General features: G+C 39.8%; 2 protein-coding genes across 2 annotated transcripts in view; one reads left to right on the forward strand and one right to left on the reverse strand.

Annotated features, from left to right (window-relative positions):
* Positions 1-10,902, forward strand: part of LOC137259815 (uncharacterized) — a 55,988-nt gene extending 45,086 nt beyond the window's left edge. Inside the window, exons 5-6 of the mRNA XM_067797432.1 lie at positions 9,757-9,848; positions 10,803-10,902. Of these exons, the coding sequence (XP_067653533.1) occupies positions 9,757-9,848; positions 10,803-10,853 (143 nt within the window). The 3' untranslated portion in view covers positions 10,854-10,902. The remainder of the gene's footprint in view (positions 1-9,756; positions 9,849-10,802) is intronic.
* Positions 10,806-18,571, reverse strand: part of LOC137259814 (testis-expressed protein 9-like) — a 139,275-nt gene continuing 131,509 nt past the window's right edge. Inside the window, exon 12 of the mRNA XM_067797431.1 lies at positions 10,806-11,005. Coding sequence (XP_067653532.1) covers positions 10,931-11,005 — 75 coding nt within the window. The 3' untranslated portion in view covers positions 10,806-10,930. The remainder of the gene's footprint in view (positions 11,006-18,571) is intronic.

An 18,571-nucleotide genomic window follows, 5' to 3' on the forward strand; every position in this document is an offset into this window, starting at 1 on the left:
TACACCTTCTTCAAGCGATACCAGACAATTTCTTGAACTCTATTTGCTGCTCTTTCATGAGTTAGTAGAAGATGGCAAAATAGTCGATTTCATGTACCTCTACCCACCACACCAATTTCGACCTGTACCAGGCAAACTACAAATTATACTCGCAGACTGCCCAGAACCCAAGGACAGACATAACGAATGCAACGACTGTCTCGCCATCCTAGAAAAAATAACCCACCAACTTAGACAGTGACAACTTGACTTGCAAGTGTGGTGCCATCGACCACTGCATCAGCAGCAAGAAATGCATTCTGTGGAGAAACAAAGACATGGACTACACACCACTCGAGGTTCCAGAAGAAATACTGATTGCATGAGGGAAAATTGCATGAGGATATCGTTAAGAATCATTAAATTTCCAACTAAAAGCAATCCCAGTAGACTTTCCAGTTGTCCGGTAGATGATGGCATCATTTGGAATGGTATAGAGGAACCAGCTCCTATCTCTCAATGCACAAAAATAGAAAAACAGAATCCATATAAACGTATTTGGGCATGGAGGGAATAGACTCATAGTCCACAGGATAAGTCCTTTATTGTACAAGGAGGGTAGAAAAACAGCTAATATATTTCTAATACAAGAAGGTGAACAATATCACTACCTATCGATAACATGTTTCAGTCGCTTGGTGTACTGCCAGTCGAAACACAAGGAAAACAAACACTTTTCTGAAAGGTGCCTTCACGGATTTTCTAGGGCCAATCTGCTGGATTCACACAGGGGTGATTGCCTAGGTGTAGGGGAGACAGCCATACGGGTAGATATGCCGACCAAAAACAACAATATCTTGTAATTTATCAATTATAAAAATCAGATGCCAGTACAATACATTATCTGCGCAGATTTTGAAGCTATTATTAAACCAGTCGATACAGTCGACGATTCACACTTGATTATGCAAGCTATTTCAAAGGTAAAAAACAACATGACCTTTGTCCCAAACAATATGGAAAGATATATATCCTTTTCGTTAAACAGGTTGAGATTCATAGATGCTGTTCAGTTTCTGTTAGTGTTCACTTTCGTCTCTAGACAGTTTGGTCAAGGCTAATAACCCAGACGACTTGGCTATAACTAATCGATACACAGAAGAGAAAACTAGAGCTTTCCTGCTACGTAAGGGTATTTGAATATATGAATGATTGGTCCAAGTTTAATAAGACAGAGTTACCTCCCATTGACTGCTTCTATAGCCAGCTGACTGACGCATCTGACTCACAAGACGATTACGTACACGTGAAAAATGTATGGGAAAAACTAGGCTGCAAGATTCTAGGTGATTACCAAGATTTATATATATTTGAAAATGGATGTGTTGTTGCTGGCAGATGTGTTTGAGATATTCAGAATAATGTGTTCGAAACAATATGGGTTGGGCCCCACATGGTATTATTCAAGTCCAGGGCTATCATGGGATGCCTTACTAAAGAAAACCAGTATTGAATTAGAATCATTCACAGATTACGATATACATCTGTTTATTGGGAAAGGGTTACACAGGGGTATTTCTATGGTATCAAAACGTTATTCCAAAGCTAACAAGTATGTTGAAGGATACAACCTTAATAGGCCTTCGAACCACCTACTCTACCTAGATACTAACAACCTATATGGCTGGGCTATGAGTCATTATGAGTCAATATCTACCAACACGGGGATTCGAATGGTGTGGGGCTTTACCCCGCAGGGATGTGATGAGTATAGCTCCGGATTCAAACAAGGGTTGTATACTCGAAGTGGACTTAGAATACCCGGTGGAATTGCATCAGTCTCATAACAGTTACCCCCTAGCACCCGAATGGTTGAGGGTTAACCAAGACTGGATGTCTGAGTATCAAAGTAACCTGATGAATGGGCCGCTAGGAAATGTTGAAAAACTGGTACCAAATTTGATGATTAAAACAAAGTATATGATTCACTATCATAATTTACAGCTGTATCTATCACTTGGTATGAAGCTAACTAAAGTTCATTGAGTACTGAAGTTCACTCAAAACCCATGGATGGAACCCTACATCAGGATAAACACAGACCTGTGAAAGCTGGCCACCAACGACTTCAAGAAAAACCTGTACAAACTAATGAACAACTCCGTATTTGGTAAAATGATGGAGAATTTACAAAAATGCGTCAACGTGAAGGTAGTCCAGTTGAACGAGGAAGACAGGATCAGGACACTGATAGCGAGCCCGGCGTACAATAGATGTATTATATTCGATGATGACTTGGCAGCCATACATATGAAAAAGAATCACATTAAACTTAATTTGTCGGTCTATGTTGGTATGAGCATTCTAGACCTTTCTAAACCTGATATATGACTTCTACTACAATGAGCTCAAGAAGCAGTATCCGGATAGGGGTGTGTGGGGTACCCCCAAGAGTGAGGTGTTGTACACGGATGCGGATTCACTGTTGATGGAGATTCAAACTGCGGACGTATACGAGGATATGAACAATATACACATGTACAACATCAGAGATTACCTGACAGATCACCACATGCACAGTCAAGTCAACAAGAAAGTATTAGGTAAGATGAATGTGCAGGCACACCAATCGCTGAATAAGTTGGGTTGAGACCTAAGATGTATTCTATCAAGAAAGCAGACGACGCTGAAATAGGAAAGGCTAAAGGTGTGAAGAAGGATGTGGTGAAAAGACATATCAAGCATACACTCTACAAACAGGCCCTATTCAAGAAAAAAACATTCAAACACCATATGAACACTCTTCGTAGTGACGGGCATAAGATATATGGGTTGACTTTGAATAAGACGTCTCTATCACCGATGGATACAAAACGATGGATAGCCTCGGATGGTGTCAATAACTACGCTTACAGTCACTCCTTGATCTCTGGGGGTGACTTGTGGTCAGCTGAGGGGTATGGGGGTCTCCACCATGAAATGCAGTCAGCTGTCCGCAGGAAGCCCCACTAAAGGTATTTAAGTAACATATGTATAATGTAAAAAAGTTTACTACAGCCATCGGGGATATTGGAAAGGGGGAGAACGCCATTACAAAATTAGCTAAAGCCGCACGTGTTTCAGAAGAAAAACCATGGCCTGGTTACGAAAAAACGCAATATGACAAGTATACTTACCTGCACCAAGATATATACCCAGGAGAAAATTCGGTATTCATATCCCTAATCAAGTTCACCAGGCCAACCTGTTGTTTCTTCCACATGACACCGTCAGAGGTAAAACCCACAAGTACATACTGACAGTTGTAGACGTAGCCAGTCGCCACAAGGAAGCCGAACCCTTGACCGCAAAGGACGCGACACAAGTAGCACATGGTTCGAGCACATATACAAACGCAGTCCGCTGACTTGGCCTTCCATCTTGCAAGCAGACCCAGTACAGAGATTTAATCATTCCATAGTTGAACATTTGCACACCAATATTCACGTACCTGCGTTCGGCTGTTGGGCCCCGCAACTCAGTTGCCTGCAGGACCCCCAACACTGAATGGGTAGTATGACTTCCTTGGGTGGTTGACTTTTTTAATCACAAAGTAACTAGACCACTAGGGGGTGTGGGGGAACCCTCCACTAGGCCTGTAGACGCAATCCGTATGAAATCCGTTGTATAAGAGGCAGCAGCACCCCATCGAAAAAGGGTAAAAAAAATACAGATGGCTCACTCGTTAGATACTTATATCAACCAGGTGAATACGAGGGAGACACCCAAAATAATATCGATCGAGTGGATATAAAAGCCGGGGAGCTTCAAAGGCCTCTTAGCGTATTCAGCCTGTGCGGCATGTAGCTTTTCGACAGCTATATTGTGTCGTTTTCGCACTGCTTCTATCTCAGCCGCATTTGACTCTCTCAATTGAGAAAACAAAAAATTACTCCCAGAAAATGATAGAGCATTCACAAGAGCTCAACCAACCATAATTGCTACCATGACCATATTATATACATTACTTTAAAATATTTTCAAGTATAATACCTTGCTTTATCAAAACATCCTTGGTGGCCATCGTCATACCAATATTCACAATAAGCATAAAAATATCTTGCAGGTCGAAGTCGAGTTTTATAGTCAGTTGTATTATAATCATTTTAGTCAACCGAGTGTATCCTACTGCTAATCCGGGAACCACCAATGCGTGGTATGAGTCGTTAACAAATGTTTTCCCCTCAGACATAATATATCTTAAGGAAATATATAATTTTAATTATAACATAATATGAGGGTCTATTTCTGGCATCGTCGGGGTGTGGGGTGTCCCCACTCGGCTGTACACAACTGACTGTTGGGGCATGGAAATTGCAGGTCTCTTGCAGTCAGCTGTTGGCAGGACCATACATAATGAAACAGCAGCAGTGACTACTTCACCACCTACAGCTACCCACAATGCGTAATTATTTTTTTTATCCCTTGAAAAGGCATTTTCACTACCAGCTTCCACTCCTTTTTTGGTTCTTCTTCTTGGTGACTTGCATCACTGGCTCCACAGGACTCCCCACTTCAGGTCTCTCCACTAGGCTGTCCACTGGACTCTGGGCAGCATCCATCTTTTACAATATTATTGTTATTGTTTGTTTCATTAAATTTACAATGCTTTGCTGTGATGATCGCTGCTGTCACCGGGGCTACATACATACCGTATTTGTGATACAAAGCACAACTGATAGCTCATGGCATTATTGATAAACAGGTCCTTCTCTAAGTCCTCCCACAAATAGAGTCGACGTTCCGGTGGGATCAGTAAAAAGTGCGATGCTATGCCTGTGTAAATCTGGGTAATAGTAGAACCTATCACTTTTGTCATCTCGGCCCCGACTTGTGCCTCATACCTTGCGTATAATTTATTGACTATTCGTCCGACATTTTCTGAATCTTATCAGCAGTTATGTTTTCTCCTAAATATTGTTTTCCCTTACCACCCACGACTAGTGTTATATCTTTCTCACTGTTTGTTGCAGACAGACAGACATTTTACTAAAAATTACTAAAACATTACTAAAAACATTACTAAAAACATTACTAAAACATTACTAAAAACATTACTAAAAACATTACTAAAACATTCCTAAAAACATTACTAAAACATTACTAAAATGAAGGCCAGACGCAGGCCACTTGGCAGGCCACTTGGTAATCCACTGGCTGGTCAGTTTTCAACACGAGCTTGGCATGTTTAGTTTCAGCGAGCTGTTTCTTCACCGGTGGTGTTAGGACTTATATTAGCAGCCGTAGTGGCAGGAACAGTTGGGTCGGTGTTTAAATTTGTATCCTGCAAATTGAATCGTAAAGCAAAGAAACACGATGAAATTAGAATACTTGCTGTATCAAAGTTAAACATGACTGCACTCAATGACAATGTAATCTCAGAAGAGGAGTTTCGTTTGATCACAGGTGAACCAGAAAAATACAACAAAATGAAGAATGAGATTAGATTGAAGGTTCCTTGAGATTAGATTGAAGGTTCCTATAACAAATTCTGTAAGTGAGGACGAGAAAAAACAGTATATAAAACAAGGGCTACAACAAGTCCAAAAGGCATTTATTATGAAAACCAACGGCATGAAAGAAGATACACATTAAACTGTTTCGCTGTAGTCAATATAGGGGGTCCTGTGGTGGGAACACCCCACACCCCTGTGGACAGCCGACTGCACGTCATGGTAGAGACCCCAGCCTAGCGCAGAATTTAAGAGAACACATGAAATAGCTGTGACTTTGAATCTTTGAATCAGTAAGAGAAAAGTTCATGCAGATCAAAAGGCTTATGTCAAGTGATGAAAATCAATATTGGGTGTGTCCCCATGTCTCTGGAGAACTGCTTGGCATCGTTGTAGCATGCTGCGAATGAGTGTACAGATGGTACCAATTGGAAATCTACGCCATTCTTCCTTTGAGAGCCACGAAAAGTTCATCCAAATTGTTGGGTTGAGCAGGTCTGTCCCGAACATTGCAGCCAAGAACATCCCAAAGATGCTCAATGGGGTTAAGGTCAGGACTTATAGCCGGCCATTGCAGCACCCGGACACCTGCAGCCCTCAGTCTGTCCCGACAAACATGAGTGATGTGAAGGCGGGCATTGTCACGCTGGAACTCGAACATTCAACCTGCTGTACGCGCAAAGGGGGTCACAATCAGGTTCAAGATCTCGTCACGATATTGTACACCTGTTATTCTGCCATAAACACCCACAAGATCTGTTTTGTGGTTAAAGGTAAACCCTCACCACACCATAACATAGCCCCTTCCATAACGATCATGCTGTTGATGGTGCAGGCGCTGTGACGTTCCCCAATGCGTCTCCAAACTCGAATTCGTCATTATGGTCTAGTTTGTACCTGCTCTCATCACTAAACATGGTGTTTCTCCATTGACGTACGGTTCTTCCTCCATGGTTCTGTGCCCACTGCAGTCTCAAGCACTTGTGTTGCTCAGTCATGTTGATTCCAACTAAAGGACGGCGGCTTTTTAGACCAGCCGATTTAAGACGATTTAAGCACTGTACGTGAACAGTATTGATTTTGGAGGAGGATTTGAACCTGTCTCGCAGAGCAATAAGGCGTAGGGTCCGGTCATCCTGTGGGGTGGTTTTCTTTTTCCGTCCCCGACCATGCCTCATTTTGACGTCACCAGTCGCTCTATAGAGATTCCAAAGTCTGGATATCACGTTAACAGACTTGTGAAAAGTTGTTGCAACTTGTCGTAACGAGCTTCCACCATTAACCATGCCAACTGCCTCCCATTTCTGTGCCAAAGTGAATGTTTTAACCATTGTGTTTGACAGTGCGCATACATGTAACGTGTAAATCTAAGTGAATGTAACTTCAGGAGCATGTAGTGCATGTGCATGGAAAGCAGTATGGTGAGTTTGAGTGAACTGCTCTTCACGAAAACGAAAATACACAGCGCTGAAGTTAAACAGAAATTCTGAAACGCCCTAAGAAACAATTGCATTCCCTTAAATTTTTCCATGGGTATAGTTACTCTGAATATCGCACATGATTACTGATGAGGTTCTCAGCCAGCACGACCACGCACACTGTGACCCAGCTCTGAGCAGGTACGCATTTAAACATTTGAGTAGTAAAGGAAATAGGCCAATCCACAGTGGAGGCAGCCCACACAGTGGGCTTGTGTGAATGCAGACAGGTTGTGTCTGTTTTTCCAGAGTTTGTGAATATGGGGGTCTAGATCCATGTTATTGATAAGTATAGGGCTTATATTGAGAGTGATTTAAAACCCCCATTAATAATACTACTGTTCAACCACGGCTGCCTCCAGTGGAGTATTCAATACACAGTCCTCAACAAATTGGTGGGTAATTGTCCATGCAAGGAGAAAGATTCTTGTAGCTTCCGGCAGCTAGCGGGGAAAAGAAGACACCACACAGAAATCGGGACAATATTCGACACACACCATTACCCAACTATGGCGGGCCCAAGGACATGGAAGTAGCAGCCCCCCCATGCAGCGAACATTGAAAAGCTACCGAAGTTCCGGAAGGAGTCTACATGTGCAAAAAGTTTGCCATAGCCAAATATGAAGGGAGAATAGACTGTTGCTGCTTCTCGATTCATCGAGTGGAGAAATGGTTCTAGTCTATGGCTACAAGATACAAGAGACAATTTGAGATGCCGGTGGTATAGGTGGTTGGCGGGGGAACAATTTCTGTGCAGACTTGGCCAAATCTGATACTTGACCATATCGAAAAGGAAAGATGATGCAAGGTACAAGATGCATGCAAACCAAATACATACATCATTTGTAGTTTGAAGGCATGCAAACAAAAACATACATTGTTTGTAGTTTGAAGACATGTAAACAAAAAACATACATCGTTTGTAGGCTCTAGAAACTGCAAGGTCTACACTTTCGAGATTCATACATTTTTTAGCTCATGTACAAGGGGCCTCTTGAAGGTGTTTTATTCTTCATCCTGTTTGTGGCCACAATGGGGAGCACAAACTAGGAATTATCTTGTTTGGTTGATGTTGCAGTGCTTCCAGGTCATGCACAAGACCTTCCACAGAGCAAAGGCAGTCATCAAAATATATGCAACATTTTTGGTCCATTCTACCATCAGCCCAACCTTCTGCATATCAAAATGGACCGCCTCCTCGATGTCTTCTTCTCCTCGACTTCTTCCATATCCTCTTGCCTCTTGGAGTTCCTCCTTATCTTTGACCACCTTAGACAAGATGTCGACCAACATATCCATTGGTTGCTCTACCTGAGCTGACAACATCGACGCAGTTTGCTCCACAAGAGCTGACACCATCTTCATGTTTTGCTCCGAACGAGTCTCAATCTTCCACAGACGATAGTAGGAGTGCTGGATGATTGAATTGCTTACAAATGTTTGCAAATGCTTAGTTTCAGCTGCCTTTCCAGAAGGTTGTCTCATACCACACTATATTTTTTCCTGGTGACAGGACGGGGATTCCCATATAGATATATAGTAGAGTCGTGGAATATCATGCTGTCAAAAAGATTTGTGGACGTACTTCATGAGCAGTGTGAACACTGCAATTACAGGAAAGTGTTCAAAGCCCTAGGGACTGCCATGTTCAGTAGTTCAGGGTAGTAAGTCACCTTGTGTTAACCAATTTTTTGACAGCTTCATTCAACCTGGCCTTAATTACAGTGCCTCTGTGTGGGGTCTGAACGTTTACAGAGAAATAAACTATGTACAAACCAAAACCTGTCGATCTCCCTGGGTGTGCGTAAAACCGGTCAAATACGAGGGACACGGAATGCAGGAGTCAACAGACAAACATACAAACTGAAGTGTTGTGATATTTTCATAAAACTGTTGCAGTTGATCCAAACTAATTACCAAGAATCATTCACAGGTGGCCAGTTATGACTTTTAGGGGGAAATTATCAGGTACCTGATTACAGCATTGCGGAAATGATCAAGAAGCTTACTATGACCAGTGGTCAGTGTGTATATAATTACTGTAATAACGCAAGCCGCGCACTGATCCTGGATCAAGAATACACATTGCAGGAATTACATATGACGGACAGACAGCGGTTGTACTCAGATCTACACTGAATACATGTTCTCGTTTTAAAGATATTTTCCGTTTAAAAAATTTGCCCATTAAAGCAAAAGACATAGTGACGTGCCTAGGTCAGATCATTGAACTGAATAAGCGAGTAAAACAAACGTCAAGGCACAAATTCCACATGTAAAATTCCATGTGAAGACAGAGTCCGACCATTCCAACTCATTTATGAGCGTCTTCATAAACCGTATGGGTGAGTGAGTGAGGTTAGTTTTACGCCTCACTCAGCAATATTCCAGCTATATGGCAGCAGTCTGTAAAATAATCGAGTCTGGACCAGACAATCCAGTGATCAACAACATGAGCATCGATCTGCACAATTGGGAACAGATGACATGTGTCAACCCAGTCAGCGAGTCTGACCACCCAATCCCGTTCATATACTGTATGCCCCATGGGCACATACAGGTTTTCTTGACCTGATAGTTAATGAACTGACATGTGTCTGTATTATTTGATATTCCCTGTACCATCGCTCTTTTCTCAAGCAGGAGAAAAGTTGATAACAAAACTACAGGAACGGTAGTGGAGGAACTTGGAAATTCGTAACCAAGAATAATTAAATTGTCAAATGAGTTTATATTCATAGGATACACGAGTTATGTAGAAATCCACATTCAATACAAATCATGCAGTTTAAACCTGTTGTTTTCAGTGCCGACGATGCGATCCACTGTGCTGGTAAATCAAACAAACTGGGTGGATCCGACCTTCTTCAATGTTCCGGAAAGTTGCATTTTTAAACCTGTGAGTACTTTTGACGGTTGAGACTGGGAGGTTGAGATCACCAGATAAGAGGAAGTGACCCAAAGAGAGAGAGAGTGAGTGAATTTAAGTCTTCTCTGGACCAAACAATCCAGTGATGAACAGAAGAGAGAGTGAGTTACACAATGGTTAGCTAGCTGGAGCATGTTACACTTGGGATGGCTACCTGAAGTGTGTTACACAATGGTTGCCTACCTGGATTGTGTTATGTCAGACAATGGTTGGCTACCTGCAGCATGTTACACAGAGGTTGACTACCTGGAGTGTGTTACACAATGGTTGGCTACCTACAGCATGTTACACAATGGTGTGCTTTGAACTGTATTTCATAGGAAATCTGCAGGATGTTGAGGGAATATGTCTAATGTGATGCAAATCTCAAACATTTACAACCACAGCATTATCACCAAATTATGATGAAGAGTTCCATTCACAAAGGGGTCAAATGTGACAATGAGCCACCCCAACTTCCACTCAGATGCTGCCAATATACACATATCAGATTTATACACAAAGATTGCAGTCTAGGCTACCAGCTGTCACACTTACACTTTACTGAAAGTCACAGTGGCTGAGTGGTCAGGGCAGCTGACTTTGTGTGCTGGTGAATAGAAGCCCCTGAGGGTGTGGGTTCGAATCCCGGATGGGACCCAACAAAAGTACTAGAATATGTATTTTACTAAGAAAGTGTAATCCCAAATGTAACATATGTTACATCTGCCCCCTGTCTGAATGACATTATGTATCCAGTTAGTTCATACCTGTTCAGATTTATATCATGCCTGCTGAACATGCAGTTTGTCCTTGCAAAAACTTGTTTGCTTTGACAAAAACTAAGTACTAGTCAAAAACTGTACAGAGTTTATTCTGAAAACTTACATACATTGCAGGGATGTCTTTGACCGGGTTAGTTGATAACAAGTGCTTTTGTTTCAGAGGCTGCCCCTGGTTGCTCCCTGGTCTGAACTCAGCTTCATGAACTGGTAGGTGACGAGGCACTGTGCACCCTTTGAGAAATAAAAGCTTTCCCATATCAGCAGATTGTTAATAGACTCATTCGACGTTCAGTTTCCCCATTCAAGAGCCTTCACAAATTCTTCTTCAGAGAACTGTAGCATCTTTGCTGCCTCAATGTGCATCTGAAAAAGACAACATCTATTTTTCTCACACCTCAGGTCTAATTTACATGGCAGTTACCTATATTGACAAATACTCACAGGGTGTATATTCATATTAAGCTGTCTGATGATTCAGCTGTTTTATATCACTTTATGCACTGTCTAACATATAATTTGGACTATGTCAATAAATAGAAAAGAAGACAAAGTCATCAACATCCCCTACAATGGTGATGTCTATGCCAGCACACTATGTATACAATGTATGGTAGACAATCTTCATCAGCGCAAAAGGCATTCTGAAATATCTTTGCAGGGCATCTTGAAACTTTCACATAAATTCAAAAGACACACTTTTGGAAAAACAAACATGACAAATATTCTGCTTTTATCAGAAGAATGTTGAATAACAAATTTGAAAATATAAATATTGCCATCATATTCAGATAAATCCTGAACTTTAAGGTAATATAAATATTGTTCTTCACATAGATCTAAACAAACATTCAGTTGTAAACTATACTAACATTTTTGTATCAACAGCAGATTGTGTGAGTGCTTCCATGGTTTGATAAACTTTGAAGATACATGAAATAATGTGGCAGGGTTCGATTATGTCATGAAGTTCCTAAATACCAACAAAGGGCAAGGAGACTATTGAAAGGTTTTAAACTTCTCCTCTGGAAAAGAGCACTGCCTCCAATCTCTGTCAACGTCAAACTTTATCCAAGGAAATGAAAAATTTATTTTATTCAGAAACCCAAAACTACCAAAAGGCACCAGTTTACATCCACACTCTATGTGTAAAGTTAGATGAAGAAATATTGAACAGTTTTAAAGTATGTTCACCGAATTTGCACAAACCGATGGACAGAAGACTGAGCCCATCATGCATACCTCCTAAATAACACTGGACATGATCATAAAGTGGACAGCTCTTTGAAAGAAACCAAAAACAAGAACATGTTATTGTGTATAAATCAGATAATAATAGTTAAGTTCCATCACTGCCATAAATTCTGATGTACACATTCCTCATGACATCACACCAAGTTATCAAGGCAGCTGTATGTATCTGAAGACTTACGGTGATCTTAGATATGGTTGTGATGATATCACTTTTGATTACTCCCTCCTACCCAGTGTTTCATGTATCACATGTTTCATGTACAGATTTCTTAACTTTTATTTTTGACGAATCTACACATCTAATTAAACATAATTAATAGAATGGTTTAGTTTCACTAAGAAAATATCCTAACAACACTATGTCAATTTGCGTAGCAATCATTTGTTTACATGGGCTGTATAGCACTATTACCTGTCATCAAAGATGATGAAGAGTAAATCATCCTAATCCTTTGATATATAAATATGTATTGTTATAAACCTTACTGTCACAGTTGAAGATGAATAACTATGAAACTATGTAAAACATTATGAAGACTGAGCCAAACAGCTTGTGCTGGACCAGTCTCTTCTTATTCAAGAAGATGTGCATTTGTGTACAAACAAGAGAAATGTCCTGTCATGTGATGTGCAAATTAGCCTTTGGCAGTGATGATATGCTAACTCATCGCTGAGAGAGTATTCTAACATTCTCAAATGAAGCATGAAAACACACAGTCTTGGTGCCAGACTGACATGACCCAGATGCTTTCTGTGCCAATATGTCACAAGCAGCTCAGTGCACAAGGCCTTCCAAATTGATGTAATCAACTGAAATACCTCTTGGTAAGATAGACGGCCAAGTTAAATAATTTTGTAAACTGCTTCAGTAAATTCTATGCTCTAGTCACTCCCCTTCCGGATCTGTGGAATATGATGGGTGTGAGGCTAGAGGTAATATCATTTTGCCCAGATCATCCAATCTCTGGGGATTCTGCAGAGGACACAAACCAAGCCTTCTTCTGTGTCTATGATGTGAGAAGACACAAGAGGGCATCCACCTTTGTGCTGGTGAGATATGCAGCATCTGTTACAATGTCTGTCATCTTAATATCCCGTGGAGGAGAAATGGCACATTGGTGCAGTTTCAGTTCAGATATTACTAGAAAGACAAGAATAGTTTGGTTGGTGTTTAACACCATGCTGCAGTATTCCAGGTATATGGCAGTGGTCTGTACATAAATGAACCTGGAACAGACAAGTCAGTGATCAACAGCAGGACCCCTGATCTACACAAATGGGATATGATGATGTGTGTCCACCAAGTCAGTGAGCAGAACCACTCGATTACTGAACACAATTGATAACCCTGATCTCCACAACCCTAAAAACACAAGACATCCTAAGTACGAGAGGCACTGACAACGAATACTGGTGTGCTCATAATAAGACAATCGCCCATGTAAATACAGCGATTGAGTTAGTTGTAATTAGCCAAATCTTTATATGTCAAAGTCACCATATGACTATGCTGGGCTTCACTGACAGAGGGTGGATCAGTACAACAAACTATAACAGACATCAAATATGCAAACAGAAACCACATTTTAACTCATTAGGCCCAAGAACCACTTCACCCCTCAACACCTGGAATCCCTCACTGATTGCCCGACTCTAATTAGCAGAGACTAATTAGTGTAATCACACCTGATTTCCCTGGTAGGTTTTGGGGATGACAGGAAACTGCCCCTGCGAAACTCAGTTCATGAGTTCATGAAGTCTTCATGAAGTTCATGCAGAGTTCATGAAGAGTTCATGAAGTGTTCATCAACTTTAGCTTAAATCTTCATGAACTTACTTCATGAAGACACACTTCATGAAGACTTCGTCAACTTCATGAAGTAATTTCACACTTCATGAAGTTATATGTTACTTCATGAAGTTTTTGTTCATGAAGTAAGTCTAATCTTATTCACTACAAATTTCCAGAGTAAACTACATTAAAAAGAAAATACAGAATAAATATTACAAGCTACAATACTTTTATTCATGTTAGATAAGTTGTTATGTAAACAATTACAGATGAGGCATAAACATACTTTCCACATATTTAATTATGTTTAAATTATCTGTAAATCATATCTCTCGTGGCATTACTAGTGTTTGTCTAGTAACTTTTGTTGTTGTTTCATAATTTATACAACAAACAATGCATGAAAGAACGCTAAACGATTCTGTGCCTAACAGGAGTTGTTTTAGTAACATAGGGACAGTTCAAGTTAAAACTTACCTTCTTAAAATAGCTGCGTAACCAGTTGGTACTGTGGAAGTTTTCTATTCTACTTGTCTTCCTTATTCATATTTACTCCATAAAGTAAAGTTTTCCTGTCAAAATCGTCTCATTTCTTTGAATTTCTCCCGTGATTGCTCACAATCGGACATGCATGCAGATACTTTACTATCACAAGAACGTCTTCCGCAAAGTCCATAACGAAGCAAAAACATAAAACTGTCAAAAACATTAACAGTCGACTCGGTACTAAAAAAAATAAAATGTGGAAAAATATTTTGATATCGCCATGCTTCTGACAGCTTTCTTAACCCGCAAGTTGATCTTCTCGTTGAAAACATTCAATGCTCTCATTTTCAGGACACATTCCACTGTCACACCCTGTCCAGCATGATATGACCCTAAAACTACGTCAGTTTAGACTAATGAAATAAAATTTACGACCAGGGACATGTGCATCATAAACTATTCTTCCAAGTTATGATCGACAATGGAACGTGAACTCAGAACATGTTTTTACGGGATCCCCGCCATTGACAATAATACGACATGTATATTGACAAGTTCTAATTTCGATATTGATACCTAAATATTGTAATTCTTGCCATTAATTGTTCATAAGATGAGAAATTATACACTGTTGGTATGATGGAGTAACTTTCGCGCCAAAACTGCCCCGCCCTTCGTTCCTCTGAAATCTATTGCGACTTTAAGAACGGATACCAATAATCATACAGCTTATTTTATTTATAGACACGATTTATTCCCGATCTAAGGTTTATATTTACACTTAATTTTTTCTTTTCTATCAAAAAATGTCTTTACTTCAAACTTGCAACATTCGACACGGAAAAACGCGACTGTTTCCCGGCATGACACCATTGCTGCTGTCTTCGAGCGCGAGAGCGAGGCAGAAGGCGCCAAATGCAACTTCGCCAAAAGAAAACGATTCAGGCGATGAATATCACTAATGAATTTGCGATTCGCGCATTTCGTGGAGAATACAACGATGGATATGTCAAGAACTGACTCAAGATAAAAGAATCGACTAGATTAACTGCCTATGGATGCATCCCAAGGTGATTTCCATGAGCGGTACGTAAATAACAACAATTTTGAAATTATTTTGAGTGCCGGAATATGCATATACAAACTTTGGTGAAGGGATAAGCAACTCTCTTTGAGGAGAATGACAGAAACATTTTTTAAACATATAGCAGTGTAACAAGTGTTGTTTTTACACAGTGTATGTTTCTTAGTCTCAGAAGGGAAAATCAGTAATGTGTACGGAATGATAATGTGAACTTTGTGTACGATGGGACTTACACAGGGGCATGTAACGCTGGTGACTTAAATCTGAGCACATGCAGATGGTGTCAGAGTTCAAGGTGCTAGTTTGGTGCTAAGTTTGTTTGGCTTAGATTTTAAACAACAAAATAAATTCAAATGAAAAGGGAGATAATTGCTATAGGCACTTTCAGGGATGTTTCATTTTCTCTCTGTCGTTTTTGTATTCAGTTTTGGAATAATTACCGATTGTAAATTAAAAGTGAATGTGCCGCAATGTTTAGTCATCTATTTGAGTTGGAAATAGGTTCAGTTACATGAAGATACGTTTTTTCTATTTCATGATATGCTGATTATTTTAAGGGTTGGGAAATGCAGATATTTCAGAATATATTTGATTATGAATGTAGACTAGTGATTTAGAAGTCAGTTTTGTTACTGGATATGCACTCTTTGTATTAAAAAAATAATTTAAGGTCATCAGTGTAAAATTAAATTATTGAATTATTTAAAATTGTTTAATTAATCAGGTGAAAAATTATCTGAAAGAAGTTATATATACTTAACATTTTGAGCAATTATTTTTTTTTAAACAACAAAGTTTCAGTATTTGCTTTAGACTCTTTGAAATGGAAAGACTATGATTAAATGTTGTTGGTTGCAATGTTTTTCAGATTTCCACTGGGCGATTCTGAGGAAATGGGGGCGATTCTGAGGAAATAGTCCTAATCATGCAAATGTTGAAACACAAAGATGAAGTTCTGCTCGATGATTATATTCCTGAGCCAAAGTGTTCACTCTTCGCACTGAAGACTTGGGTTTGATTCGTAACATGAGTACAATGTATGTAGCCCTTCTCTTGGGTTCCTTGTCGTGATATTGCTGGAACTCAACTCACTCAGACACTAACCATTCTTAAGCCAATGTGGGCATCTTCAGTGATGTTACCACTACTCTTCCTGAAGGTTCTTCCATTCTGTTTCTTCTGAGATTAATTGTGATGCCTCATGTACAACTTCCAGGTAGATGATTATAGGCCCTGTTTTAAATTCTCTGTTGGTTGTGACTCTCATTGTCTACTTAAAAAACATATAGTCTGAAGGGATTACACTTTCTGAAATTGTATATGACAATCTACTGCATGAAATGGTGTTCCTAATGAGTTCATTTTCCTGGATACAGACTGATTGACATCCAAGCTGTAGTAAAGATAGAACAAGTATATATGGATGACAGCTTCTGTAATTCTAGAGCACAATGTTTGGATACAGGTTCTTGTGTTGTTTTTAAATAATTAATCAGAATTGTCTGCTGAAGATTTGAATAAAAAGGAAAACCCATCAAAATCTAGTTTTCTGTGTGTCCTCTTTGCTGCTTGATATTTAATCTATGTTACATCTATTGGTGATGAATTTATATGTTGCCTGCCAGCTTGCATGGCATGGTCAGATTATGTGACTTGTGTTGCAGAAAAAGGCTCTTCAGGAAGTCTTCATGAACAGTTCAGGGGGGTCTTCATGAACTCTTCAGGAAGTATCTTCATGAACTCTTCAGGAAGTCTTCATGAAGTAGATTTCTCATTTAATGTTCATGAATTCTTCATGAACTCTTCATGAACTCTCTCCATCAATTCTTCAAGAACTCTTCATGAAGTATCTTCATGAACTCTTCATGAAGGAGATGTCTCATTTAATGTTCATGAATTCTTCATGACGTTTTCATGAAGAATTCATGAAGAATTCATGATCTTTTTGCAAGGGTGTCTAGTCATACAAACAAGTACAAACAAGTCCTCATTGTTTAATTGTGTTGTAAAGATATCCGTTGAAAGAAAACAGGTGTGAATACATATCATGTATAGCCACCATTATATAAATTTTATTGCAAGTTTATCTTATAAACATTTGGTGGCTTGTTTCATCACCCAACACCCTTACATACAGACTGATTATTGGTTATATCGTTTCAAGTCTTTGAAGGGCATTCAGAAGAGAAATACATAAGAATGAAGATTTTTATGGATATCAACTTCTTTATTATGAGAACACAACGTTTCGGAGTTGGGGGTAATGAGAATGGGGTACAGAGCTATATTTATACTGGCTTCCAGCTTTTGTTAACTCATTCCACTTGTTACTTTGTTATTGTTTACCTGTACGTATAAATATAGCTCTGTACCCCATTCTCATTCTTATATCAGAAAGCATAGAGCAAGGATGTACAGTGACAGCCCAGATACTACCCCATACCCTCATCCGCCATCTTAGCTCCTCCTCCTCAAAAAGACACGTGATACAGATCCAGGTGAGCCCTTGCCCCATGGCTTTCTGGGCGCAAGCCCACCAACAAAGTAAATCACTCCCGCCTTTTGCATTTACTCATATTGTTCTTATATCCATAAATCAAATACCAAACAAATCTTCCCTCCTCCCATCACTTCACCTTTTGTAAATACCTCGCTATTACCCAACTTTTTGTCAGTGTATGTACCTTGTTTATTCTCTTTTGTATATATAGTACTCGTATTGCCCATGTTTTTCATCCTTTTGTATGTCACACAAACTTAACTCCATTCATCTCATCCTCACCCTCATTGCAATCGTCCCACACACCCCCACACCCAATCCCAGAGCCCAACAGATCAAACTCCAGATCCCACTGCCAACCCACTCCCCCAACAAGCCTACAAACTCCACCAAAACAACAAAACAACACCACAGATCACCCATAGAAAACACCCAAACCCACAAAAAACAATGTGCCCAACCCACCCCACCCCCAACAACCAAAATAGTACATACTCCTTACATTCGCCTCAAACACAAACACTCCACTCAACCACACCTATTCCATAAACAAATTTGCACTTTGCCTCAAAAAAACACAATATACAATACAAATACATAAAAAATTGCGGCCGAGGTTTTAAAGTTACATTAACTGACAAACAAGCACTAAACAATGCGCTCACACAAACACTCATTGATGGTAAACAAATCAGTTGGTAGGCACCTAGATGGGAAACACAAATACTAGGGGTCATCAAAATAGATTGCAGGGAAACACCAACAGACATTCAAAACTACATCGACATTGCAAACACAATCACCACACAACCCAAA

This window comes from Haliotis asinina, chromosome 13, assembly GCF_037392515.1.
Source record: "Haliotis asinina isolate JCU_RB_2024 chromosome 13, JCU_Hal_asi_v2, whole genome shotgun sequence".
Lineage (NCBI taxonomy): Eukaryota > Metazoa > Mollusca > Gastropoda > Lepetellida > Haliotidae > Haliotis > Haliotis asinina.